Genomic DNA, 27,281 nt, shown 5'->3' on the forward strand with positions numbered 1-27,281 from the left:
TTCTCTTACTTTTTTAAAAAAATACATGAGTCCGGCATGATTTTCAAGCCCAGGCTCTTAGGTCATGCGCTGCTCTAGATCCAAGGCTTCTAGGTTAACATTTGGTTGTTACTAACTCACTTGATTAAGTTTAATAACATTATTAAAATATTTTTAATTCTCTTAATATTATATTTTTACTTTTTTAAAAAATTAATATTACCTCGCTGTGTAACGCCTACAAATAAACTAGCAAATATTAACACACGTGATCGTAAACATTTCGAAAGCGCACCCTCTCGTTATGTTATTATCTGGTGCAAAAACGGTGGGGGTTCCTGCCCTACTGGGGATAAGATGGTCATTTACAGGATATCTTCATGCGTCTAGGAAGTGGATTTTGGGCCGTTTGATAGCTAGCCCACGAGTTGGGGACTAGCATCACGATTTTTATTCTTTTGGGGCATTAATAAAATATTCAATAACACGAATATAAAATAAATAAAAAGAAAGAAAAATTCAGAATACATTTTGTTGGAGCAGGCTACGGAAAAGACGGGCGGAATCCTTTTGTCTTGTCGTGTAAGGATGTCAAAACTTTCACTCTTACATATAACCTCTACACTAATTCATAATTACAAAAATACCTGGTGCCTTTAACTTGTGATTTTATCTTTAATAATAATAATAATAATAAGGTCAAAAAAACAGAATCTTTAGGGAATCTGGCTTGTACTTTTACAAACAGATCCTTGGTTTCCTAGAAGTTCTTAAGAAATCACATGCAAAGCGTGCAAACTTAGTTAACAAATCCATAATCCATGTTAAGGTAATAAATCAAAAAGGAAATAAAAGAGATTCGCAATCAATTTAGAAGATATTATTTTAATTACGATATTATGTGACGACCGTTGACACGTCATCGACTGAAGAATATAAGATGTGATATTTATTCTCAAAACGAGCGTTTTAAGAGGAGCTTATTTACCGTTATACCATGAGATTACCAAGTCATACTGACTTGTAATAACAACATTATAAATATTTATAAAATAATCTTTCTTGTATCCGTAAGTTACTGGTATTTTTAGTAGGTTTCTCAATTTATAATATTTTTATTAATCCTTGGAAAATAAAAAAACAAATTCATGACAAATCCCCTGGAAAACAGTCATGGCAAAAACTGAAATGGAAAGAATAACTCACGTGTTTTCCAATCTTTATAATAAAAAAAAAGAAGGGTGTAAACGTAGATAACCTAAGAAAAGTGTTCAAACTCGCAAGGGGGTAATTAAAAAGGTGTTTGAAAATATTGTAATAGTTCTTTTTTAATTTGTGTTTTGCTCGGAAATATATTAAAATAATAATTTTTTATTTTTTTAAAATATTTTTAATATTAACACATCAAAATAATTCAAAAAATATAAAAATATTAATCATAAAAAAATAAATCTTTTTTTTCCAAAAAATATCATTTCAGTCTGTTTGGAAATTTGGTTGTGGTTACTTTTCAAAATATTTTTTTTTAAAATATATTAAAATAATATTTTTATACATCACAATCATTTAAAAATACTAAAAATAATATTAATTTAAAAATTTTAAAACTTTTTTAATAACATTTTTAACACATAAAAACATACCTATCATAAACTCTCCATTGATGCCAGTTTTTTAATCTCTTCCTTGAATTTATGAAAACAGATGGGATATAGAGAGGGAGAGAGGTGTGTCTTTTCCCCCCTCACAGCTGACCAAACAATCAAACGAAAAACTGCAACTCTAGAGAGAGAAACAAGCACAAATAGTTTGAAAGCTCAGGAGAGAGAATAAAGAAGAAAAAGCTCAAAACTGTTTAGAGAGAGAGATATAGTAAAGTGGGCTTGCGTTGGTTTTGTTAGAGATAGAAAGAGAGAGGGAGAAAGTGGGGTTTGAATTTTTTTATTTATTTTTGAATTTGAAAGAGTTAAACTTGTCAATTGTGATCTTAGAGTTTGTGGGCTTCTTTCTTTTTCTCCTTTCTTCTTAGTTGGATGAGCTAAGCCTAAGAGTTTCGTACCACTTCGGTATTATCAAATGGTAATTCAAAGCAAACATAAATAAAATTCTAGGCATTTCTTCTTCTTCTTCTTGTTTTAGTTAAATTTCATGGCTATGACTTCGTGTCTGGTTTTTGTTTAGTTCAAATGTCTTTGTTTGGTTTGTTATGTTTGCTTTGAGTTTTGAATTTAGGTTTACGACTATGTGCTATTTGAATCTTTTGAAGAAGTGGGTATTCCTTTTTTATTTTTTGAAACTGCACTGAAGTTATTTGTTATAGCAATCTTGCATATGTTCCAGAATAGTTTGGGTTTTATTATTAAAATAATACAAAAAATTGAGATAGGGAGAAAATGAAAACTAAGAAATGATAGTGGTTGGTAACTGGATGGTGATGTGGATTGTTCTGTTTTTGAATTTTAATACTTCAGGTAGCAGGAAGTTTTTGATAGTCTTGAATTTCATGCCAGTTTCTATTCAGTGGCAGTTATTTTGAATGTCAGGCTACAGATTTTGCATTAGGAAGCTAAAATAGTGTTGCAAATGATAATCCTGGCTAAGTGATTCTTTTCAATCCGAGACATTAAATTTCTTACTAGAACTTGAGAAATTGAGTGTAACTATCTTTTATAGTTCTTGTTTCCTTCAAAAATGGAAATGCTTTTATTACCATCTGGTTGCCTCGTTATCGAGTGGGATTTCTAGTTGAATGATATCCATATCGAGAGGCTTTCATGAAAGCTTGTCTCTTACAGCTGTCATTTCCCAACACATAAGAATTGGATTTAACTAGTTCTTACTTTGCTTTTGATCATACAATTATATTTAGGTACTTATCTTTTATGTTGTGTTGGAGGCTTTTTGTTCCCCTGTTCTTTTTCTCGGTGTTGCTTGAACAGTAAAATATTTGCAGGCAGCACCGGACAATATAATTGTTGGTTCTCATGTATGGGTTGAAGATCCTGTTCTGGCTTGGATTGATGGTGAAGTTACTCGCATAAATGGCAATGTGGTCCATGTTAATACCGCAAATGGAAAAAAGGTAAGCCCTTGCATCTTTTTAAAATTTTTGGTTATTAACTTGTTCTGATGTGCATAGACTAATTCCACCAGTCCTTCCCTTCTATATGCATTAGGTTATTACTAGGAAACTAGTGCTGTGATGGAAGTGATCCTTTCCTTTTTTAATAGTGACAGTGCTTATGAAAAATATATATATATATATATATATATATATATATATATATATATATATATTACTATAGAACTAAAATAAAAAATTCTCTTGGAGACAGTCATTTGGAAGTCTAAAACTTAGTTATTAGTGTGTGTAGTACATGTGTTTGAAGGTCAGAGTTTTGTATTGTTAGGACAGGAGGTACCCCCTCATGAGAATGTTTGTGCTGAAGAAGCAATAATTAACATTTCACCCGAGGAAGTAGAAGAAAAATATGGAACCTTAGGCTAACCGAGTAAATATAATAATCTGAAGCAGATTGAGCAACTCTACTCCTGATTCTCCAGATCAGGGTCGCTTAAGTTTCATTGCCACCAACATTCTTCTGGGGATTAATAAGCTGCTTTGGTGATTGGAATCACTTGAATTGAGGAATTCTGAAACATCTATAGTCCAACCTGCTAGTCACATTTATATTTGCAATTGTGTTTCAGTACATCTCAATAGACCCTCCATCCCACCCCCATGTAGAAGAAATCAGAGATTAATATCTGTGATCATCGATGTTGGTGTTGAAAAATGATTGAGCCTGTTTGGGAACATAATGTGGACCTGTCTACCAAAATTTTCTTTACCCACTGGGCCTTTTATAGGCCGTGTTGCATCTTCAGACTAGATCCCAAACAAGGCTTGAGGATGTCATTTGCAATCATTTTCAGCTTCCAAGTTTGTTGATATATAAATGGATCTAACCTGCAAGAGTTGGAAAATCTGTCTTTTCTTTTCCTTGTTCTGTTCTTCCTTGCTGTGTACATCATTATACCTCTTCACTATGGTGGCTAATAAATCATGCATTTCCAAGCATGTGTTGCTTCCAACTAAAATGAGAAACAGGGTTCGGATTTTCCAAGCTTTGGGAATGCTTTAATTTGGGGGGCTGTGTTTCCTCTTAAGATTGGGAAAGCTTTACTTGATTTGTAATGAACTGATGGATGGGCCATGTTTGAATCAATGTCTGCATCTATGAGCATCAAACTTAAGAGGAAGATTTTATTGTCAAGGGGCCTATTGCACTCCAGTAATTTACTCATATCATCGTAGAGTGATACATTATCATCATTAGTCTTTAGCTTGCCATTAAATAATCATCATCTAAGATTCATTTGTCACTATGAGCTTTGTTATTCATTTTCTCAATCTGATAGGTTATTGCTTCATGCAAAGATAACTTGTCTTTGGTAATTGTTTCATGCCTTACAATTGTCTTATTGAGATTGTGAATCTTAAATCCATAGATGTTCTTCAGCTGTTCCTTGAATTCCTCCTTTCTCATTACTGCATGTCACATATCCATCAAAATTGAGTGTATAAACATGTTGAACCATCCAGTAAGAATCTTCTTCATTACCAGGTGCTTCTCCTATGATGCCAAGAGGTGGTAAGATAGATGTTTTAGATCATAGCTAGGTAGAAAGCATAGATTGGAATTTTAGATGTCCCATATAGCGTTTTTTTGGATAAAATTGATGAAATGATGTCCTAAGTTCAAGCTGCTAATGTCTAAGTGAATACTTTGTCAGGATGCTAAAGTTTCAAGTTGTAACACACAGCCCTTCCTTGTATCTAAAAGAAAAGGAGAAACTTGTGATCTGCATGTTGCTTTACTCTTGCTATTCTTGTGCATGAAGAAACCACCTCATGGTTCTGATTGGACGGCTAATTTCTGTAGGTTGTCTCAAACATATCAAAAGTGTTTCCAAAGGACACAGAAGCCCCTCCTGGAGGGGTGGATGACATGACGAAGCTTTCATATCTGCATGAACCTGGAGTTCTGCAAAATCTAGCTGCTAGATATGAACTTAATGAAATCTATGTGAGCCATATTACTCTTTTTCCCCACTTTAATACTGTTCTGATGCTGAAACAAGTAACAAATATTGGAGGAAAAGGAAATATTCCCATGATGATACTGCTTTTACTTTCCCTTTCCAGACATACACTGGCAATATCCTGATAGCAGTTAATCCATTTCAAAGATTGCCTCATCTGTATGACACTCACATGATGGAACAGTATAAAGGAGCAACATTTGGGGAGCTAAGTCCTCATGTTTTTGCTGTTGGTGATGCTGCATACAGGTGAATGGAGATTCATCTCTTACATTTGACCATTTTTTAAACATTCTTTTGTTATTTCTTACTGATATGTTATAGAACAATAAAATAGGGCAATGATTAATGAAGGAAAAAGCAATTCAATTCTGGTTAGTGGGGAGAGTGGTGCTGGTAAAACAGAGACGACAAAGATGCTTATGAGATATCTTGCCTACCTGGGAGGACGATCTGGAGTAGAAGGAAGAACAGTTGAACAACAAGTTCTGGAGGTAAGATGAATGTATCTTTGCATGTTGGAACTTTTTATTCCTTGCCTTGGTTCCTCCACATGCATGAAAGGTATTCTGATGGCCATGTATCAGGTTTCCCATTGCATTTATATAAGTAATGATTAGTTATAGCATTTTTTACTGTATGCTATCAAGAGTGTAATTCTTGTGTGTTGATGTCTTCTACTACTGCTGAAAATTACAGTCCAACCCAGTTCTTGAAGCATTTGGCAATGCGAAAACAGTTAGGAACAACAACTCAAGGTGTGCACTGCTTAATGGTTTTATGCATGTATTTACAGCAATATTGCTTGATTCTGGATATCTTTAAAGGTATCTTAGTAATTGAGGTTCTTAGCGATGTTTTCTTGATGTTCATTGTGGTGTGTCAATGCAGTCGTTTTGGTAAATTTGTGGAAATCCAATTTGACAAGAGTGGGAGAATATCTGGGGCTGCTATCAGAACTTATCTACTTGAAAGATCTCGTGTTTGTCAAATTTCAGATCCTGAAAGAAACTACCATTGCTTTTACCTTCTTTGTGCTGCACCACTTGAAGTAATTTGCACTCATTTTCCCTTCTCTTTATGTTACTTCATGGGCAGTATATTACTATCATAAGTTGCTTATGTATACAAATGTTAATTCAATAAATTTATTATTATTATTTTTTTATTTTTGCAGGATATTGAGAGATACAAATTGGGAAGCCCAAAATCTTTCCATTATTTAAATCAATCGAATTGTTATGAGTTGGACGGTGTAAATGATTCTCATGAGTATCTTGCAACCCGAAGGGCTATGGATATAGTTGGAATTAGTGACCAAGAACAGGTTCTCTTTCTGTAGTTTCAAGAGTTTGGTTTTATTATTACGTGATGGTCTAAATAATTTCTATGTATGCAATTATTTTCAGGAGGGAATTTTTAGGGTTGTGGCTGCAATTCTTCATCTTGGAAATGTTAATTTTGCCAAGGGACAGGAGATAGATTCCTCAGTTATTAAGGATGAAAAGTCTAGATTCCATCTCAGTTTTACTTCAGAACTTCTCAGGTATATATTCTGCACTTTTCCATGTTTGAATAATTGCCCGTATCTTGATCTGCTGGTTATTTATTGTATCTCTAACTAATCTTGATAATGCATAGGTGTGATGCAAAGAGCTTGGAAGATGCCTTAATTAAACGTGTAATGGTTACACCAGAAGAAATTATCACAAGGACTCTTGACCCTGAAAATGCAGTTTCTAGCAGGGATGCTTTGGCGAAGACGATATATTCTCGCTTGTTTGACTGGTAAAAGCTCAGTAAACCATGTTTCTTTCCCATGGCTCCCAAATAGTTGGATGTTCAATGTTTTATTCATCAAGTTAGATAAGAATTTACTAATGACTTTTACATTTATTGTGCACAGGCTTGTGGATAAAATTAATGTTTCAATTGGACAGGATTTAAACTCAAAATCAATAATTGGAGTACTTGACATCTATGGTTTTGAAAGCTTTAAGTGCAATAGGTAAGTCATTAACTTGACATGCTAATTGTATCATTTGAGCAAGATGCTTTTCTTTCTTTCTACCCAACAAACTGTTCCAGATTATTATCCAATTGTTTGCTTGGAATTGGCTTTAAACGAAGCCTTTTTAGTGATGCATGAAACATGTTTCCACTTTTCAATGGAAACTGCAGAAACTTTTCTTTTTGTAAATCTTTGGTAGTTCATTGCCTTTGAATGTGTGTTCAGACTCTTGAATCGAAACCATCACCAATGTTTCCACGGTGTTTGGGATAGTGTTTCACAAAAAACAAATAAACCCAACATTCCATGTTTAGGATTTTCTTAATGAGGAATTGCTTTGAACAATACTTTCCATCAGGCCTTAGATATCACAAATGCTCATTCCATAACAACTATGCCATGCCACTCCTTTTTCCAAACCAAAAGGAGAAGGAAATAAAGTAATTGTGCTTGAAATATGACTTACTGCTTCTCTGCTTGTGTATGCTCTCCTAAAACAGTTTTGAGCAGTTCTGCATCAATTTCACAAATGAAAAACTACAGCAACATTTCAATCAGGTTATCTTTCTTAATCAACTAGTTTAGCTTGCTCTTTTGACAACAGATTAATATTGATTTGTTATTTTCCAATTGTATGTTTGTAGCATGTGTTTAAAATGGAGCAGGAAGAGTACACCAAAGAGGAGATAAACTGGAGCTACATTGAGTTTGTTGATAACCAGGATGTATTGGACCTAATTGAGAAGGTTTTTAGCTTCTCAATTGTACACCTTTTCAATTCTAGGATTTGATGTTTCATCATCTTTCACCGTTTTCAGAGTATTTATCTAGTGATGGTGAAGAAATGAGCCTATTTAATTTATTGCTATTGTGTCTTGTAATTCACATGATAAATAAGTCATTTTGTTCTCTTACAGAAACCTGGAGGAATAATTGCGCTTTTAGATGAAGCCTGGTATTCTGCTCTCTTTAATTATTGATTCCATTTTTATTACTGTTATGTGTTTATTAATCAGAAATGGGTTTTTTCCTATATATTGCTCTTCTTTAGAGGTCATCTTGAAGTCACTACTCACGTTTGTCTAATTGTTGATGCAGCATGTTTCCCAAGTCTACACATGAAACATTTGCGCAAAAATTGTATCAGACATTCAAAAATCATAAACGTTTTATCAAACCAAAACTTTCCCGCACTGATTTCACCATATCACACTATGCAGGGGAGGTAAACTAATTATAGTTTTTGTTTTATATGTACTTTCAATCTTCTTTTATTGACAGGGGGAGAAGTTCTAGGAATTTTCGTAACTTGTTAAATTTTTCCTGATGTGAAGGTAAATTATCAAGCCAATCAATTTCTGGACAAAAACAAAGATTATGTGGTGGCTGAGCATCAAGCCCTGTTGACTGCTTCAAATTGCTCCTTTGTGGCGGGCCTATTCCCACCACTTCCAGAAGAATCATCGAAGTCATCCAAGTTCTCTTCCATTGGTTCACGCTTTAAGGTAATTTTTTCTTTTTGACTTCAATTCTTTAATTGGTATTTGGTAGGCTTTAAATTATCAGCGTCCTTGTTACTGGTCCTGTTGTCCAAAGTTGACGTGTCATTATGTTGTCGAGTACTTTTGGATTCTTGTGAAAAGATGCTTCTATAAGAAACAATACGTTGCATCTATATATGATGCTCATGCCATGCCATGCCTTTTCATATTCTTATTTTTATTATCATGACAATGTTTAATTACCTTCTCCACTTGTGACATTTGTTGCATGGTTTTTTAAATGTTCAATTTTTTGACATCACTTAATAGTGTGGCCTCCCATTCCATTTTAATAAGTTGGAAGTTAGAATTCAGACATGCAGGTCAAGGGCAGTTTTCCCAATATGTGTTTGATTTGGATTGGTGCTAGTGGCACCACATCTTCACTTTCCCACACACATTACTCTGTGAGAGCTTGAAAATTACAACATACTCTTATGGTTGAAAGCAAAAAAATATTGGGTTGACTTCTAATAAAGACCACCCTTGTTACATTTCAGAGAATTTTGGTGTTGACATTTTAAATTTGCTTCACTTTAGAATAGCATCATGAACTGCGAAGTGTTACCAGTCACATTTTAGGTAGCATCTCTATGGTTCTTTTAATAGCCAGTTTCATGTTGCACTCTTATGATTATCTTATGGTTGCTATGTATGTATGATGTTATGTCTGCTTTTTCCCAATAGAAAACCCTAATCTCTAGCTTTTGAGCTTACAACCTTTTCCGTTATAGTAGTAAAAGACAACATAGCAGGTTTATTGATAGCAAATTCTTGCATTATTTATGAGTTATGTGACTCATTCCAAGGATAATGTCACAAATATTGTTTTTTGAATTCTCAGCTACAACTTCAATCTTTGATGGAGACCTTGAGTGCAACTGAACCCCACTACATTCGATGTGTGAAGCCAAATAACATCCTGAAGCCTGCTATTTTTGAGAATTTCAACATCATCCAACAGTTACGATGTGGTGTGAGTATAATATGCTTCAAAGCATTCCTTTCATCTGATCAATCATTAGAAGTTTACATCTTTAAGCTAAATTTCAGAGTTTACCTTTCCAATAAACTGATTATGTTAGCTTCTTATGATTAGGGTGTTCTTGAGGCAATTAGGATTAGCTGCGCTGGATATCCAACCAGGCGAACCTTTTATGAGTTTCTTAATCGTTTTGGATTACTTGCTCCTGAAGTTTTGGAAGGAAAGTAAGTATCATTTCATAATTTCTCTAGGTCATGTGTTACGATAAAGATTAAGGATTGTGCACCACCAATTTCTTTAGGTCATGTGTTACAATAGATATGTTTTATTTTTTCATGTGGCAGCTCTGATGATAAGGTTGCATGTCAAATGATTCTTGATAAAAAGGGACTGATAGGATACCAGGTGACAATGCCTTTATTTATTTTTTATTTTCTGTTTTACTTTATTTTTCAGATCACTTTATTTTTTTATTTGATTTTGATCTCCAGTGTTTTTGTTGCTTGGACTATTATCGCTGTGATGGTGGGGAGTGTTAACTGGAAAAACGTTTCCTCGACACCTAACTTTTTTTTCTTTATTATGAACTAACACATTTGAAATTGTGTAGTTAATGTGCTAGATTTTCTTCAAATTAGAGGAACAAAACTAAAATAAATTAATTTAAAGTTTATTGAATTTGTTTGTTCATAACCTATACCGTCAGAATTTTCTTTCCTGTGGTTGTTGAACTAATAAAGAGTTTCAATTGTTCATAATCATGCTTTTGATTATTTAGCATTAATAACTGAATCTACAATATTTATGTGATTGTTGGATATTGATCTACATAACTATCCCAAACTCAACTGTACTTTCTCTAGTTGTGTGCTTAGAAAAAGAGATTTTAAAATATTACTATTTAATCCATTTTTCATCTTCTTTTCCTTCATTAATTCATAGCAAGATGGCTACAAATTCAAAACTACTTAGGGAGACAATATTCTTCTGCACCACTGTTGACGAACATCTTGTCAAATTCCTAAAGGCCCTTCATATAGTGCATATGAAAATTACTTTAGGTCTTTGTCCATGTTTATCACAGTGATTATCTTGATTCACCCTTGGCAGATAGGCAAGTCAAAGGTCTTCTTGAGAGCAGGTCAGATGGCTGAGTTGGATGCTAGGAGAGCAGAAGTGCTTGGCAATGCAGCCAGAACCATTCAACGGCAAATTCACACTTACATTGCCCGCAAGGAGTTCATTTCATTGCGTGAAACTGCTATCAATTTGCAATCTTATTTAAGAGGTAATTTCCTGGACTCTCTTAAATTGCCTTGGTGAGTTTGTTTTTTTCTGTATTTGGAATATCACCAATAAATGCATTATACAGTTTTATGACACTCTTTAAGTTTATGTACTTTATTTTAATTAAAAAGGAGATGTCTAAAAGAATGCTAGAAATCAGGTTCCCTTTGTCTCGCTTCCTAACAATATTAAAAGCACAGTACTCTCTTTTTGAATTGCCTCCTACTTGTTCTCATCAGAATCTTAATTGGTGGATTTCCCTATAATTGTTACGCTTCCTCTTTTCCAGGTAATGTAGCCCGAAAACTGTATGAGCAATTGAGGCGAGAAGCTGCAGCTTTGAAGATCGAGAAGAATTTCCGTCTCTACATTGCCAGGAAATCCTATTTGAGAGTGAAGTCATCTGCAATCACATTACAGACAGGCTTAAGGGCAATGACGGCACGAAAAGAATTTAGATTCCGGAAGCAAACTAAAGCGACCACCATCATTCAGGTATCGTTGTTCTTTTGTAACATAACAATCTCTTTCCATTTTTTGTAGTTATAATTCTTGAGCTGTATAATTTTTTCTCTTTTTACTGCTCTAGTGAATAACTCTTCAATTTTGAAAAATTGTTTTGGAAACTCTCATGCACTGGTTCCTTACAGGCTCATTGGCGTTGCCACCAAGCTCATTCTTATTATAGACATCTTCAGAAGGCAATAATAGTTTCTCAGTGTGGTTGGAGATGCAGAGTTGCAAGAAGAGAGCTCAGAATGCTCAAAATGGTCAGCTTTTAACACCATATAACTTCAGCAATATGCAGATCTGTATAAAGAGCTCGTGCTAAATTTTTGCTTTTGAAATTTATTTAGGCTGCTAGAGAGACCGGGGCACTTAAAGAAGCAAAGGATAAGCTGGAAAAGCGTGTAGAAGAACTTACATGGCGTTTGCAATTGGAAAAGCGATTAAGGGTAATGAAGTTGATTTCTAACCTCACAACTTATTTTGTGCTCACTTTAATGTGATGACTTCAATGCTGATTTTTTATTCTGAATACAGATTGATCTTGAGGAGGCAAAAGCCCAAGAATTTGCCAAGTTGCAGGATGCATTGCATGCCATGCAAGTACAGGTAGAAGAAGCAAAGTCTATGGTTGTTAAAGAACGAGAGGCAGCTCGAAAAGCCATTGAAGAAGCACCTCCAGTCATTAAGGGAACGCCTGTCATGGTTCAAGACACAGAAAAAATCAATTCATTGTCAGCTGAAGTTGAAAAGTTGAGGGTATGTATGCTATGTTTTAGCATCACTTTCAGATTCTTTTGGTTTCTGTGTTATGCATTATTGTTTCCTTGCTCCAATGAGCACCATTGTCTGCAGAAATATTGCATTTCTTTTTTTTGATTGATGTTGAATTTAATCTTCATATGGTGAAATTGTGGAAGTATGCTAGGTAAATGTTTCTGTATATGACATGGAAGGAATATAATATACTTGCAAAGCTATGTGATGATCTCCAACTACAAAATCGAACTTTCAAAGTCCCTGCTGTTCTTGATAAAAAATGATAACTGCATAGGTGTGCATGTTTGATTTTGAGTGTAAATGGATTCGGTTTATGATCAGGCTCGAAAGGATCCATGTAGTCGACCCCAACTAGTTTGGGATTGAGGTTTTGTTATTGTTGTTTGACTTCAAGTGTTGAAATAAGTATGATCAATTTACCCAAAAGTGAAAGAAAAATATTTGATTTGGGTGTTAACTCTTGCATTGAGGCATTGGGTACTAATCTTTTGAGTAAACTTAATAATTCTTTAGTTTTTATATGTACTTAGTTGTGGTTTATACCTGACAATATGAAACAAGAACAATTGTTGAAGATGCAGGCTGCATCTGATGAAAATTTTTGCTTGTACAGGCACAGTTGCTCTCAGAAACACAAATTGCTGACAATGAAAAACAAGCTTATGTTGTTGCTCAGGCCACAAATGAGCAACTAACCAAGAAGCTTGAAGATGCTGAGAAGAAAGTGGATCAACTCCAAGATTCAGTTCAGAGGTTTGTAACAAGTCTGCTTGTTGAAGCCTTTGGGGTGCTCTCTCTCTCTTTTTTTTTGGGTGGGGGGGGGGGGGGGTTGTTATCAAACATACAAATTGGGTTTTGATGTTACAAAATTGTTGCACGTATTTGCAATTCTGTCCTCTTCTTGCAGATTAGAAGACAAGGTGTCTAATTTAGAATCAGAGAATCAAGTACTTCGTCAACAAGCACTTGCTATATCACCAACTGCCAAAGCTTTAACTGCAAGACCTAAGACAACAATCATCCAGGTAAAGAATGCATGCCCTACCTTTCATTTGGATGAACACTTGCATATTGATGGAAATGTTTTACTTATTGTTGAATCCTGAATGCAGAGGACCCCAGAGAATGGTAATGTTCAAGATGGAGATGCGAAGAAAGCAGCGGTATGAATATATGTTGTTGCATCTGGTTCATGCTAATGTAGAAAAAATTCACATGACTCTATACACCATTTTCTGAATGTCTCAGGATTCAATACTTGCCCGATCTAATTCTCGGGAAGCTGAAAATGAGGATAGGCCCCAGAAATCTCTTAATGAGAAACAGCAGGTAAGTAGTCTGTGATGGAGAAGAGTCCTTTTAGCGGGGGAGTTTCTGTAATTTTGCACTTAAGCCTTGTCAGGAATTAGGTTATTAGTCAACCGTAATGTTTTTCGGGACATTTACCTTTTCGAAGTTTTTTGCCTTTTGGATTTATAAGCTCTCTTGCTTTTCATTATAGGTTTCAGATTATCCTTTCTAATTAAGATTTCTATGAGTCTTGAGTGTTGCAAAATCTACTTAGATAGATGACCTTGGATTTTTTTTTTGTTTTATTGCAAGTTTGCGTTTTATTGGTGGTGAAACTCCATTAAAATTGCTCTTCTTCACAAGAAAGGCCTTACTGAGTTTCAATTCAGCTCTGCTCTGGCTCCAAATCAGCCCTATTCCAGCCCTAGTATTAGCCACTCACATTGATAGGAGTACACTCAATTTTCAAATTCAATTGCCTTCCTACAGTTTTCCTTTTTGGAAATTTTGGAGGCATAATTGTGATGGCATAAAGTTATGAATGCTATTTTTTTTTTGGTTCCCAGACATTTTTTTTCTTGCTATGCTTTGTCATGACATGTCGTCTTCTGTGGTGCAGGAGAACCAAGACCTGCTAATTAAATGCGTGTCACAAGATTTAGGATTCAGTGGGGGCAAACCTGTTGCTGCTTGTATGATATACAGATGCCTTATTCAGTGGAGGTCATTTGAAGTTGAAAGAACAAGTATTTTTGACAGTATCATTCGAACAATAGGTTCAGCAATTGAGGTGATCTAGCCTATATTCTCATTTATGGCATAACATAATATTGTTACATATTAGAATATACACATTCTCATTGACCGTATCTTTAATGGTACGAAATAAATCAATCTCACTTCTTTGCTGAGTCTATGTCCCAGTTTGTTTTTAATCAGTCCCTGGAATCTAGAAATATTAGTTTTGCTTTTATATTCATAGAATATACCCTTTATCATTTGCTTAGGTCCAAGAAAACAATGATGTATTGTCATATTGGTTATCAAATTCATCCACACTATTATTGCTACTACAACGCACCCTAAAAGCAAGTGGAGCAGCAAGCTTAACTCCACAAAGGCGAAGATCAACATCAGCTTCATTGTTTGGAAGGATGTCCCAAGTGAGAACAACTCTCTCTTCTCTATCAATTTTTTTTGGGAAAATACTTTTCATTTGTCTTGCCTTGCAGTTCATAATGAATTTTGTTTTTGAATCTCAATAAAATATTAGGGGCTTCGTGGTTCACCACAAAATGCTGGGTTCTCATTCCTTAATGGTCGGGTGCTTAGTGGACTGGATGAATTGCGACAAGTTGAGGCTAAATATCCTGCTTTGCTTTTCAAACAGCAATTAACAGCTTTCCTTGAAAAGATATATGGGATGATTAGAGATAACTTAAAGAAAGAGATTTCCCCTTTGCTTGGATTGTGTATCCAGGTAATCACTGCATGTTATTTTTCTTAAAATTGTTTGTACTTCAAAGTACGTTATAAAATTGGATTGAACTCTTTTAAGTTGTTGTGATTGCATAGCATTCATTATCGCTTTCCCTGGTTGTGTGATCCTGATTTGTTATGGCATCCAGCATGTTTCTTCTCCCTAATCATGTTTGAAATATTAATCGCAGGCTCCCCGGACGTCACGAGCAAGTTTAGTCAAGGGGCGCTCTCAAGCCAATGCTGTAGCTCAACAAGCTCTGATTGCACACTGGCAAAGCATAGTAAAAAGTCTAAATAATTGCCTAAAGACTATGAGAGCCAACTATGTGAGTGGGAAGTTTGTATAACGAAGATGATCAACAATTTTATTTCCTGTTTAAATTGCATTATCATAGTTGTGTTGTCTGTACAGGTTCCCCCATTTGTAGTCAAGAAAGTGTTTACTCAGATATTTTCATTTATCAATGTTCAATTATTTAACAGGTAATTGCAATCAACTCAAATTTGTTATGTAGCTAATTTTCTTTGACGACATGATATTACTAACTAATATTTCAATTACGCAGCCTTCTTTTGCGGCGCGAATGCTGCTCATTCAGCAACGGGGAATATGTAAAAGCAGGGTTAGCTGAGTTGGAACAGTGGTGCCACGATGCAACAGAGGAGGTAACATGTCTTAACAATTGGTAATCCTTCATTCTTCACATCTTTTGGAAGACTAAATTTAGCGTCTCCCCGCCATCCAGTTTGCAGGCTCAGCATGGGATGAATTGAAGCACATTAGACAAGCTGTTGGCTTTCTGGTTTGTTTATACATCCTCTCTCTCTCTCTCTGTATCAGAGTTAACAACTTTTACTTATTATTTCTTCTCCTTCCATTTGTTTTATTTTGGTTATTCAGGTTATACATCAGAAGCCCAAAAAGACTCTCAAAGAAATAACTAATGATCTTTGCCCGGTGAGTAACACCCCACCCCCACCCACCCACCCACCCCACCCCCCCTGGTGGCTCTCTCTCAATTTTTTTGTGCTTCTCCTTTCAGGTGCTTAGCATACAGCAGTTATACAGGATCAGCACTATGTACTGGGATGACAAATATGGCACGCATAGTGTATCTTCAGATGCAAGTCAAATTCTTCTCACTTTTAAGTCACTTTCATTTCTATTTTGAGACTTTCTGCAGACACCAACTGATGGAAAACCAAACATTAAAGGTTTTATGTGCAAGGTTTAGGCACACTCGTGTAATTTGAATCCCCTTCCCCCCTTTTCTTTCTCCCTCCCAATTCCCAAGCGTTAATATGGAATCTGCTGTGGCCCCTTTGTTTTGCATAACTCATGCGAATGGTTTGGTTTCCCTCTGAGCCCCATCCTTTTTGGATGTTGTTTTTTTCATTAAAATGTCAGTAACTTCAACCACCCAACTTGATACCGAATTTATTCACTTCTTTTGCTATGACCAGTCTTTGTATCCATGCCCCTCATTTTCTTTCACTTACAAAACTAAATATCCGAAGTATCACTGATTAAGATTTCTCCCATATTTAGGTAATTTCAAGCATGAGAGTTATGATGACGGAGGACTCAAACAATGCTTTGAGCAGTTCTTTCTTATTGGACGATGACTCAAGGTAATAAATTTTGGTAACCATACGCCTTTGGCTTTAATTTTGATACGTGTTTTTCTGCAGCTAAACAAAAAACGTCATTCTCTTGTGCAGCATTCCATTCACAGTGGATGACATTTCGAAGTCAATGCAAAAAGTTGAAGCTTCTGATATTGACCCTCCACCTCTAATCCGTGAAAACTCAGGTTTTTCATTCTTGTTACAACGTGCAGAATGAGATTCCATGATTATATTTTCTTGCTAGCTCAGCTTCGACATCCTGGCACTTCTCCCAAGGGCCGCGCCCCAGAATCTGTGAATAGTAATCTTTTCCCCAGCCGCACTGTAAATTATAGTTCCTTTTCTGGCACTGTCTTGCCATTTCTTATGTTTATCGGTGATTGTGTGGTAAGATGCATCAGGGGTCAAGTTACTCGTTATCCCTATTGGGATTGATAACGTGTTCTTGTCCCTTGTTCTATGCCCTATTTCAAGCACTGTATTTATTTCTTTTTTATTAGAAAAGGGGTACCTTATTATTCTTTAGGCCAGTGTGGTAAATTTGTTGATCATAGTGGTGGGCATGCTTTTTTTCTTTGGGCCCAAACTAGTTGTAGTTTGACTGTAATATAATGGATTATATTCTATTCAATTAATGTAAAGATTATCGGCATACGGTTAGGTTCCATTTATTTATTTTTAATTAACTTGTGTGTTCGGGTTAGCTTGTGTATTCCTTGATTAATTTCACGAGACCTGAAGTTAATGACCATGAAAATCTTTAGTAGCTCTAAGAAGACTTGAACTTGTAATCATTTAAGATTAAGCTACTTTTCAGGATTAGTTTCATTCATTTTCCTTTCAAGTCTTTTAACCTGTCGGCATGCAAAACATGTTCATAAACTTGACGAGTCTGAGAATATTTAGAGAAGTGGAATTCAAAGATCCTTCTATTATGGAAGATGCTCTTCAGGCCCAACAAGAATAAATGTAATTATTTAATTAAATGCTTGTCAATTTGTGGGGATGGATGTTAAGATTTTCCATTTTTTCCAATATGCTAGATTGTGAGACTGCTAAATAATTTTTGAACTACACCTTTTAAATAAATCCCTTGTGTGCGTATTTATGAATACATTTAATCATGATTGTAAATTCATCTATATTTATTTCGAGGGCTAAATTTATTTGTATTGTTAAATCTCATGCATATGCATGCTATCTTAAAAAAAGTAAAAACTGATTGCAATGAACAAGCCAAAAAGAATGTTTTATTTATAAGCATGACGTAGCCAAGAAGACTTTATATAAGGTTTACTTTTGTTGTACTTGTAATAATATATACATGTTATATATATTAGTTATTTATTAGAATCTCTTAGATTTTATGAGTCTTGAATTTAGAAAATGCAATTGGATACGATATTTCTAAAAAAATTGAATTTTTTTGCTTAAATTTGATTTTTTAATGTTTTTTGGATCATTTTGATGTGCTGTTGTTAAAAATAATTTTTTTAAATAAAAAAAAATAATATTTTGATATATTTTCGAGCGAAAAACCCTTTGAAAAACAACTACTACCACACTTCCAAACACCCCCTAGTCTTTTGTTTTTTCATGACACTTAGGTTTTCTAGTGTCCTTTAATGTTCTTATTTTCTTCTACTATAAATAGATTACTTGTCTTGTATTTTGAGTATTGAAAAATATATAATAAAATGTATGAATTTCTCTTTTACGTTTTATTCTGAACATGTATGTTCTTGCTTGTTCTTTATTTTTAATATTATCAGCAAAATCACTTTAATTTATATTGAACTCTTGTCATGCATGAACTCTTATGTTACGTGGCTTGTATCAATTTTTCTTTTTCTTTTTTCTTTTCATTATTGTTCATACTTTATGAAATTTATTTGGTTTTGTAACATATTTTAGCAAATTTTCTTTCCTTTTTCTTCATCAAGATTTAAAGTTCCTGAATAATTAGTATTGTAAGTTCTTGAAGAATTACATAAATTAAATACAACTCTTGAAGAACTAGTATTTCTAAAAAACTAAATAAATAACAGTCTTAAAAGACAAATTTTTATTCCTTTTATGTTCATGGTTTTATTTAATAAGTTATTTTTTTTATATAATAAAAGATAATGTCGAATCTGACGAAGCTTAAGTTTACTGCTCTTGATATCTCTGAGAATAATTATTTGTCATGGTTTCTTGACGTCGAGATTCATTTGGAAGCTATGAATCTTGGAGAGACCATCAAAGAAGAAAATTGCGCATCCTTGCAAGATTGCGCAAAAGTAATGATTTTCACTTGCCATCATCTCTATGAAGGATTAAAAGTTTAATATCTCACAATAAAAGATCCTCTTATTATGTGGCAAAATGTAAAGTAAAGATACGACTACTAAAAGTTTACCATACTCCCTCAAACTTGTTATGATTGGTTGCACATGAGGTTGCAAGATTTTAAATCGGTTAATGAATATAATTATGTTCTTTTTAAAATTACCTCACAGCTAAAGTTGTGTGGTGAAAATATCACAAAAGATCAAATGTTAGAGAAAACATTCTCTACTTTTCATGCCTTAAATATTGTCATGCAACTACAATATAGAGAATGTAATTTCAAGAGGTACTCAAAACTAATTTCATGTTTGCTTGTGGCTAAACAAAATAATGAGCTTTTTATAAAAAATCATCAATCTTATCCCACAGGTTCTAAACCATTCCCTGAAGTGAATGGAACCTTTGTCTAAAAAACAAGAAAGAACCAAGGGTATAGATATGGAAAAAATAAATGGAAAAGGAGAAGAGATAATCCTTCAAAAGACAACCCACCATACCATCAAAAGTGGAGACACAATGAACCCAAACAAATTACGAAGGAGAATATTTATAGTAAGCACCTGGTCTAATTCTAACTAATGATGTAGCATGTAATATAACATGTCCCTAAACATATATAGTTGTGGAATGTATGGTCATTGATCTTGCACTTGTCGCACTCCAAAAAAATCTTACAGATTTATATCAAAACTCTTCGAAACAAAATACAGCTGAAACTAATTTTATTCATAAATATAATTTTGAAGATCACAATGCTTATCTTAATGGTAATATATTCTTTAAAAACCCAGATAAAAAAGATAGCATGCTTAATGGTGGAATCCTTGGGGATGACTAATATATTTTTTATTTGTTTTAGGATATTTATATTATTATATTTTCAATAAATAATGTCAATTTTATTTCAGTTAAATAATAAACTTTAATTATATTTTGAATAGAGGCATGACTTTTCATGATGAAGATTTATGTCTGGCAAACAGTGTAACAATGCACATAATTCTCAAGGAAAAGAAATACTTTGAATATTTGACATTAATCAAAGCTAATGTCACTATAATATCAGGTTCGATAGACAAGATTAAGGGCTCCAGAAGAGTTAATATTTTGTTACCAAATAACACAAAACAGGGCATCAAAGATGCATTATATTCGCATGAGTTCAGAAGAAATTTACTTGGTTTTAAAGATATACATGCTAATGGTTATCATATTAAAATAATAGATGAAGATGGAAAAGAATATCTTTATATTATTTCACATATTTCGAGCCTGAAGCTTGTACTTGAAAAATCACTTGCTTCTCTTCTGGAATTTATTATACGATCATGAAACCTACTGAAACAAATGTTATGATACACCGGAAGTGTTCTGACCCAAAAATATTTATGTTTTTGGCATAATTGACTTGGACATCCAGGATTAATAATGATGCGATGGATTATTGAAAATTCACATGAGAATCCTTTAAATAACTTGAAAATTCTTTTACCAAGTGAAAATCCATGAGCTGTATATTCTCAAGGTAAATTAATTACCAAACCATCTCCATCAAAGGTTGTTATAGAATCACCATCTTTTCTCAAAAGAATTCAAGGAAATATATATGGACCTATTCATCCACCATGTGGACCTTTTAGATATTTTATGGTATTAATTGATATATCAAGTAAATGGTCACATGTTTGTTTACTTTCTAATCGAAATGTTGCATTTGTTAGATTAATATCACAAATTATCAGACTATGAGCATAATCTCATTATTATCCAATCAAGAAAATTTGTCTGGACAATGCTAGTGAGTTTACTTTTCAAGCATTTGATAATTTTTGCACTTCTATTGGAATTGATGTTGAACATCCTATTGCTCATCTACATATTCAAAATGGTTTAGCAAAATTATTTATAAAGAGACTTTAATTAATTGCTTGACCATTACTTATGAAATTAAAATTTCTTACATCTGTTTGTGTGGTATATGTGCCTGTAGCACCCTCACAAAAGACTAAAATGGATCCAAAACATAGAATATAAATTTATGTTGGTTTTGATTTTTCACTATTGTTAGATTTCTTGAACCTTTGACTGATTATGTTTTTAAAGCACATTTTGAAGACTGTTATTTTGATGAGAATGTTTTCCCATCATTAGGGAAATAAAAGTTAGTGCCTGAAGCATGACAAGAATTTACTTGGAATAACCCGAAGTTATCTCATTTTGATCCAATGACAAATCAATATGAACTTGAAATTAAAAAGACAATTCATTTATAAAATATTACAAATCAATTATCGAATGTTTTCACCACCAACAGAGAAAAAAGGTGGTCAAGTCCCATATTCTAGCTGCAAATGCTCCATCTATAATTGAAATCCCTGAAGAAAAAAAAAGCCAAAATAGTAGCAAATAAATCTATACCACGCTTGAAGCGTGAAAGATCTGTTGGCGCTAAAGCCAAAAATCCTAGAAAACAAAAATTACAATAAATAGATAATGGTACTCCTGAAGAGTCCTCGTCCATAAAATAGGCGATAAATATTTTGTCCAAACCATCTCCTAATATTGATCCTCCTAAAGAGATTAAAATACCTAGAAATAATAAGACCTCCATAAACTATGTTCATACATGAGAGATTTTAGATTGAAATAAAATTGTCATAAATAACATATTTACATTTAAGGTTGTTTTTGGCATCACCAGAAGTGATGATGAAACTGAAACATAAACTGTCAAAGAAAGTCGACATAGAAATGATTGGCCAATGTGGAAAGAAGTAATCGAGACAAAGTTAAACTCACTTGCGAAACATGAAGTATTTGGACCCGTAGTTTATACACCTAAAAGTGTTATACATGTTGGATATAAGTGGGTTTTTGTTAAAAAAAAAAATTAATAACAATGAAATTGTGCAATACAAGGCATGATTTGTTGCAAAAGGTTTCTCATAGAGACCTGACATTGATTATGAGGAAACTTATTCTCCAGTTGTGGATGCAATTACTTTTAGATTTTTGATTGGTTTAGTAGTCTCAGAAACTCTAGATATGCATTTAATGGATGTAGTTACAATATATCTATATGGATAATTAGATAAATATATCCATATGAAAAATGATTAAAGGACTCTAAATGCTTGGAGCCTTTTATGATAAACTCAAAAGTATTTATTCTATTAAACTACAAAAATCTTTATATGAATTGAATCAATCTAGTTGAATGTGGTATAATCCTCTTAATGAATACCTCCTAAAAAAAGGGTTTGAGAATAATATGATTTGCCCATGCATTTTTATTAAGAAAACCTCAAAACCACATTCGAATTTGCTATTGTTGTAGTATATGTTGATGATTTAAATCTTGTTGGTACTTATGAAGAGCTGATAAAAATTGCAACCTATTTGAAAGATGGATTTGAGATGAAAGATCTCGAAAAGACAAAAATTTTGTCTTGGTTTACAGATTGAACACCTTTCAAATGAAATATTTGTCCATCAATCGATGTATATAGAAAAGGTCTTGAAGCACTTTTACATGGACAATGCTTATCCTTTGAGTACACCTGTGGTTGTTCGATCACTTGATGCGAAAAAAGATCCTTTCCAATCGCTAGAAGAGAATGAAGAAATTCTTGGTCTAGAAGTACCATATCTTAGTGCTATTGGAGCACTTATATATCTTGCAAATTATATAAGACTAGATATAGCTTTTGCAATCAATTTATTGGTAAGATACAGTTCCACTCCCACAAAAAGACATTGAAATAGGGTCGAATATATACTTCGCTATCTCTTTAGAACAACAAAAATGAGATTATTTTTATAGTGGATCAAATTCACAATTGATTGGATATGCAGATGCTAGTTATCTCTCTGATCCCCTCTAAAGGAGATTACAAACAAATTATCTATTTACCTATGAAGGTATTGTAATTTATTGGAGATCTGTCAAACAAATATTAGGGGTTACTTCATCAAATTATTTAGAAATTATTGTAATCAATTAAACAAGTCGAGAATGTATATGTATAGGGTCAATTATCCAGCACATAAAAGAAAAATATGGATCGTTAACCATTGAAGATAGTCCCACAATATTGTTTGAAGATAATATTGCCTACATCACTCAACCTAGAGGAGGCTACATTAAAGGGGACAAAACAAAGCATATCTCACTAATTTTTTTTTATACTCATGAGCTTCAACATAAAGGTAAAAAATTGATATTCAATAAATCAAGTCAAGTAGCAAACTTATTTACAAAGTCTTTACCAGCCTCAACTTTCAAAAAGCTTGTTCATAATATTGGAATGCATCATCTTAAAGATTTTTCATAAGACATGTACTTTTGAGGTGAAGTCAATGCAAATTGTATTCTCTTTTCTTCGCTTAGGTTTTTCCCATTGGGTTTTACTTTGCAAGGTTTTAATGAGGTATTTTGATATTTTTTTGTGAATCCTGAAGTATTCAAATATGGATTTTAAAGTATCTATATAAAACCCTCAATTGAGTTATAAAGTATTCAGAAATCACAGGAATGTTGTACTTTTTTTTTCGTTTAGGTTTTTTTTCCATTGAGTTTTCTTTTGCAAGGTTTTAATGAGACATATTTTTAGTACATAATCATTCAAGGGGAAGTGTTATAAAACCTATAATTATATATATTGAATGCCCATTAAAATCTTTTAGACTTCATAACTCTTGGGTTTGGTCTCTTGGTTTTCCATGATATTTAGGTTTTCTAGTGTCTTTTAATGTTCTCATTTTCTTCTCCTATAAATATAATCATTTGTCTTGTATTATGAGTATTGAAAAATATATATCATAAAAAGCATGAGTTTCTCTTTTAAGTTTTATTTTGAATATGTATGTTCTTACTTGTTTTTTATTTATAACAAACCATAATTTGTTATTACTTTAGTCTAAAGAATTATTACACGAGTATTCATAATTCCATATTACAAAAATAACTCAATAAGAATTCCATATCCATTTAGCGCAAGAGCAACTCCTATTAATACAGGACTGCTAATGATTTTTCTCAATAGTTATAGGGGGGTTTGAGTGAGGATTTAACACCAAAAATAAAAAAAAAATTTAAGGGAGAGTGAGGGTTAAAGCTGGCAGTAACAGAAGGAAAATGAGGGGAGATCAAAAGAGTTGCGGGAGAATAAGCTTTGGGAAGCAAAAACATAGCTAGAAACAAACTTAACACCTTTTTAGATTAGTTTCTAACACCTCTCTAAATCAGTTTCTAACACTTTTGGGTAAGTTTTATACAAAAATTTAAGTTCTTAAATTAGAGTTCTTTAGGAGATTTTGGGGTAAATGGAAATTGAGGATAGATTGTGTAATGAGAGTGAATGAGACATGATGTTGTTAAAAAAAAAACAAATTGAAGAAAAAGATGGGTACCAAGGCCTTGAAACCTTTGGCCAAAGAAGAAAATGAAGGGGAAAAACCTTTGCAATTTTGATTTTATATGTGCATGTTAAATGAAAAAGTGTTTATGATCATGTAAGAAATTGTTGTATGTTGGAATCTAAACATCTAAATAAATTCATATGGTTCATGCTCTTGTGAAATTAAATTATGAGTATTTAAAATCTTATGAATGATTATTGCTGTGAAAATGACATGTTTTGTATGAAATTGTGATAAAAAGAGTGAAAGAAATGAATGAAAATAATTAGTTGTGTATTAGACCTAAAAGTTTGAAATCTGGATAGTGTTACTGACTAATTTGTGGCTAGAAATTAGGCTAGTTGAGGATAGAATTTGAAATGTTATCCCTCATGAAAGTTGTAGATAAGGGTGTTTAATTTTAAATAGGACTAAATTTTCCTAAATCAGAGTTGTAAAACTCTAGCTATAGATAAAAACCTGAAGATAGGTCAGGCTGAAAGCTAGTGAACAAAATTTATATCAAGCTTTAAACTGGAATTTGAGATTAGTAAATGAGAAATTTTATAGTGGATGTCTTATGGAAACTATGGTTAGTGATTTTAGCTTCCGCAAGAAACAAACCTTACCCCATTTGGAGTTATAGAACTCCAAATATAGGTAAAACACTAGAGAAAGGTTTGATTGGATGTTAAGGGAACATTCATATGCCAATGTATTTTGTTGAATTAAAGTGTGTAAATGACATAACTGGGTTTTTTTTCTTCAACAAAGTTGTGTATTTGTGTCTTAGCTTACGAAAGAAATAAACCCCATTTAAAACTAAGTTCTACAACTCCGGTGAGGAGTAAAACATTAAACAGTGTTCTAGTGCCTTGTTATGAATTCTTAAACATAGTGTGTCTACATATGAAATTAAAAGAAGTATTTCTTGTGTAAATAATGAGTATGTGGATTGTAAATAATGTATTAATGTAAAGTATTTGTATTGTTCAGGGGAAACACCGATGACAAGATCTTCTATTGGCGGTGCTCACTTGACTGGATGAGTAGGTAAGTAAGGTCTTACCTATAATTTTGTGATGTCAATTAAGTTTTTGGTTGTAATTATAAATGCTATGTATGAAATGAATTCAAATGAATTGTAAATAGTTGTGTGAAATAATAATGTGGTTTGATTGCTTTTGTAAATATGAAAGCTAATGTTGTGATTGTTTCTAAAGTTGTTCAGAAACCAATGTGATTGGGTTTCTTTCTCCAAGGTGAAAGGAAATGTTGTGATTGTTTAAGAAGTTGTTTGAAAACAAATGTGATTGGGTTGTTTTCGCTAAGGCGAAAACCAATGTTATGATTATTTCTGAAGTTGTTTGGAAATCAATGTGATTGAATTTCCTTCACAAATGCAAAAGCCAATGTTGAGATTTTTTTCCAAAGTTGTACGAAAATGAATGTGATTGGGTTGCTTTCGCTAAGATGAAAGCCAATGTTGTGATTATTTCCGAAGTTGTTCGAAGATCAATGTGATTAGATTTCCTTCGCGAATACAAAAGCCAATGTTGAGATTGTTTTTCAAAGTTGTATGGAAATCAATGTGATTGGGTTGCTTTTGCTGAGACAAAAACTAATGTTATGAAGTCTCCAAAATCGTTCGAAGACTAAATGTGTTTTGGTTGTTTTTACAAATATGAAGGCCAATGTTGTCTTATTGCCCAAGCTATTTTGAGAATTATGGTAAATTAAGTTGTTTTCGATAAATCAAAAGTCAATAATAAGTCATTATGAAATATTTGATAACTATGAAAATCAAAGTACACTAATTGACTTGAAATTGAGAGTAAGGCCTTACTCTTGTCAAGTACGAATATCTTGATGTGTTATTATTGTGAAATTATGACTATTGTTCATGAAATCTTTTATAGGATTGGATAAAAAGGATGGGTGCTCTCACTATCATACATGTTAAAAAGACAAATTATATTGTAATACGAACTTGTGCTTGGTAAATTTTTGTTGCAGGACCTTCTCGTATTGGCGGACCTAATAGTTACGTTATAGTTGGACTTCAAATTCAGAACTTTTATTGTATATGTAAATAATTTTGTAAACCTAACTTAAAGCTCTCTCTTACTTTCTCTCCTTCTTCAATGACATTTTCTATTTATGTTTGAAATTGTGTATGAAATCCATATATAGAATATAATTATGCAAGTTGATGTACATCCTTACATAATTTTTCCATGGCATGCATCAATAATATAATCATGTTTTATGTTGGACATTAATTTAAATTCAAATAAAAATAAAAAGTACGCATAAGTGTACACATAAGTAGCAACTTGATTTGTTAGAGATTGAGTAAGGTAAGCATAATATATACATTTATGGAAGAAAAGTTTAAAAACATGTGGTTATTCTTTTTTTTTTTTTATAATTCAAAATATAAGTGTATGAGATTGGATTATTTCTCCCTTAGCTTTTAATTATAATTAAATTTTTGTGGGATGAACATAATGTAATTACCAAATGGTGTAAGATATAATGATGGTTTAAAGAATAGGTCGGGTTGATTCTTGGTTGAAATGATGTGGAATAAGATCTAGGACAATTGGATCATGTTTGTGATAATGACTTGTAATATGGAAGGAATATTCGATAACTTGGTTCATCTATATATAGAGGAAACTCTGCCAAAATGTTAGTAGAATTATTAATAAATAAAGGAGCATGATTAATTGTATAAATAGGTGTTAAAAATAAATTAGCCATAATAAAAGCTCATATTCGATGAGAATGTGTATAATTGTTGTAAAATTTCATGTTTTAACATCCTTTGGTTGATGGAGGTGTTACATCACGATCCCGCTCTTGCTTTCTTTCTTTGTTTTTTTTTTTGTAATATTCAAGTTTTATTTCATGTTATATTATCCATAATCTTTTGTTTATGCTTATCATT

At 33.0% G+C, this 27,281-nt stretch overlaps 1 protein-coding gene across 1 annotated transcript; it reads left to right on the forward strand.

Annotated features, from left to right (window-relative positions):
• The first annotated feature begins 1,658 nt into the window (after nucleotides 1-1,658).
• LOC18094847 (myosin-17) lies at nucleotides 1,659-17,249 on the forward strand. The gene is made up of 39 exons (XM_006369221.3): nucleotides 1,659-2,058; nucleotides 2,933-3,061; nucleotides 4,926-5,069; nucleotides 5,189-5,334; nucleotides 5,423-5,579; nucleotides 5,785-5,843; nucleotides 5,977-6,136; nucleotides 6,263-6,412; nucleotides 6,495-6,631; nucleotides 6,727-6,873; nucleotides 6,992-7,093; nucleotides 7,597-7,654; nucleotides 7,741-7,842; nucleotides 8,014-8,051; nucleotides 8,195-8,321; nucleotides 8,431-8,601; nucleotides 9,482-9,613; nucleotides 9,737-9,846; nucleotides 9,967-10,027; nucleotides 10,733-10,910; nucleotides 11,199-11,404; nucleotides 11,560-11,679; nucleotides 11,767-11,865; nucleotides 11,954-12,175; nucleotides 12,810-12,949; nucleotides 13,104-13,221; nucleotides 13,309-13,359; nucleotides 13,445-13,525; nucleotides 14,106-14,276; nucleotides 14,494-14,649; nucleotides 14,760-14,966; nucleotides 15,157-15,294; nucleotides 15,381-15,451; nucleotides 15,535-15,634; nucleotides 15,715-15,771; nucleotides 15,870-15,926; nucleotides 16,012-16,092; nucleotides 16,518-16,600; nucleotides 16,691-17,249. Exons 1-39 carry the CDS (start codon nucleotides 2,056-2,058, stop codon nucleotides 16,812-16,814), a joined length of 4,593 nt encoding a protein of 1,530 aa, XP_006369283.3. The 5' UTR covers nucleotides 1,659-2,055; the 3' UTR covers nucleotides 16,815-17,249.
• The last annotated feature ends 10,032 nt before the right edge of the window (nucleotides 17,250-27,281 follow it).

The sequence above is a fragment of the Populus trichocarpa genome, chromosome 1 (assembly GCF_000002775.5).
Source record: "Populus trichocarpa isolate Nisqually-1 chromosome 1, P.trichocarpa_v4.1, whole genome shotgun sequence".
Classification (NCBI taxonomy): Eukaryota; Viridiplantae; Streptophyta; class Magnoliopsida; order Malpighiales; family Salicaceae; genus Populus; species Populus trichocarpa.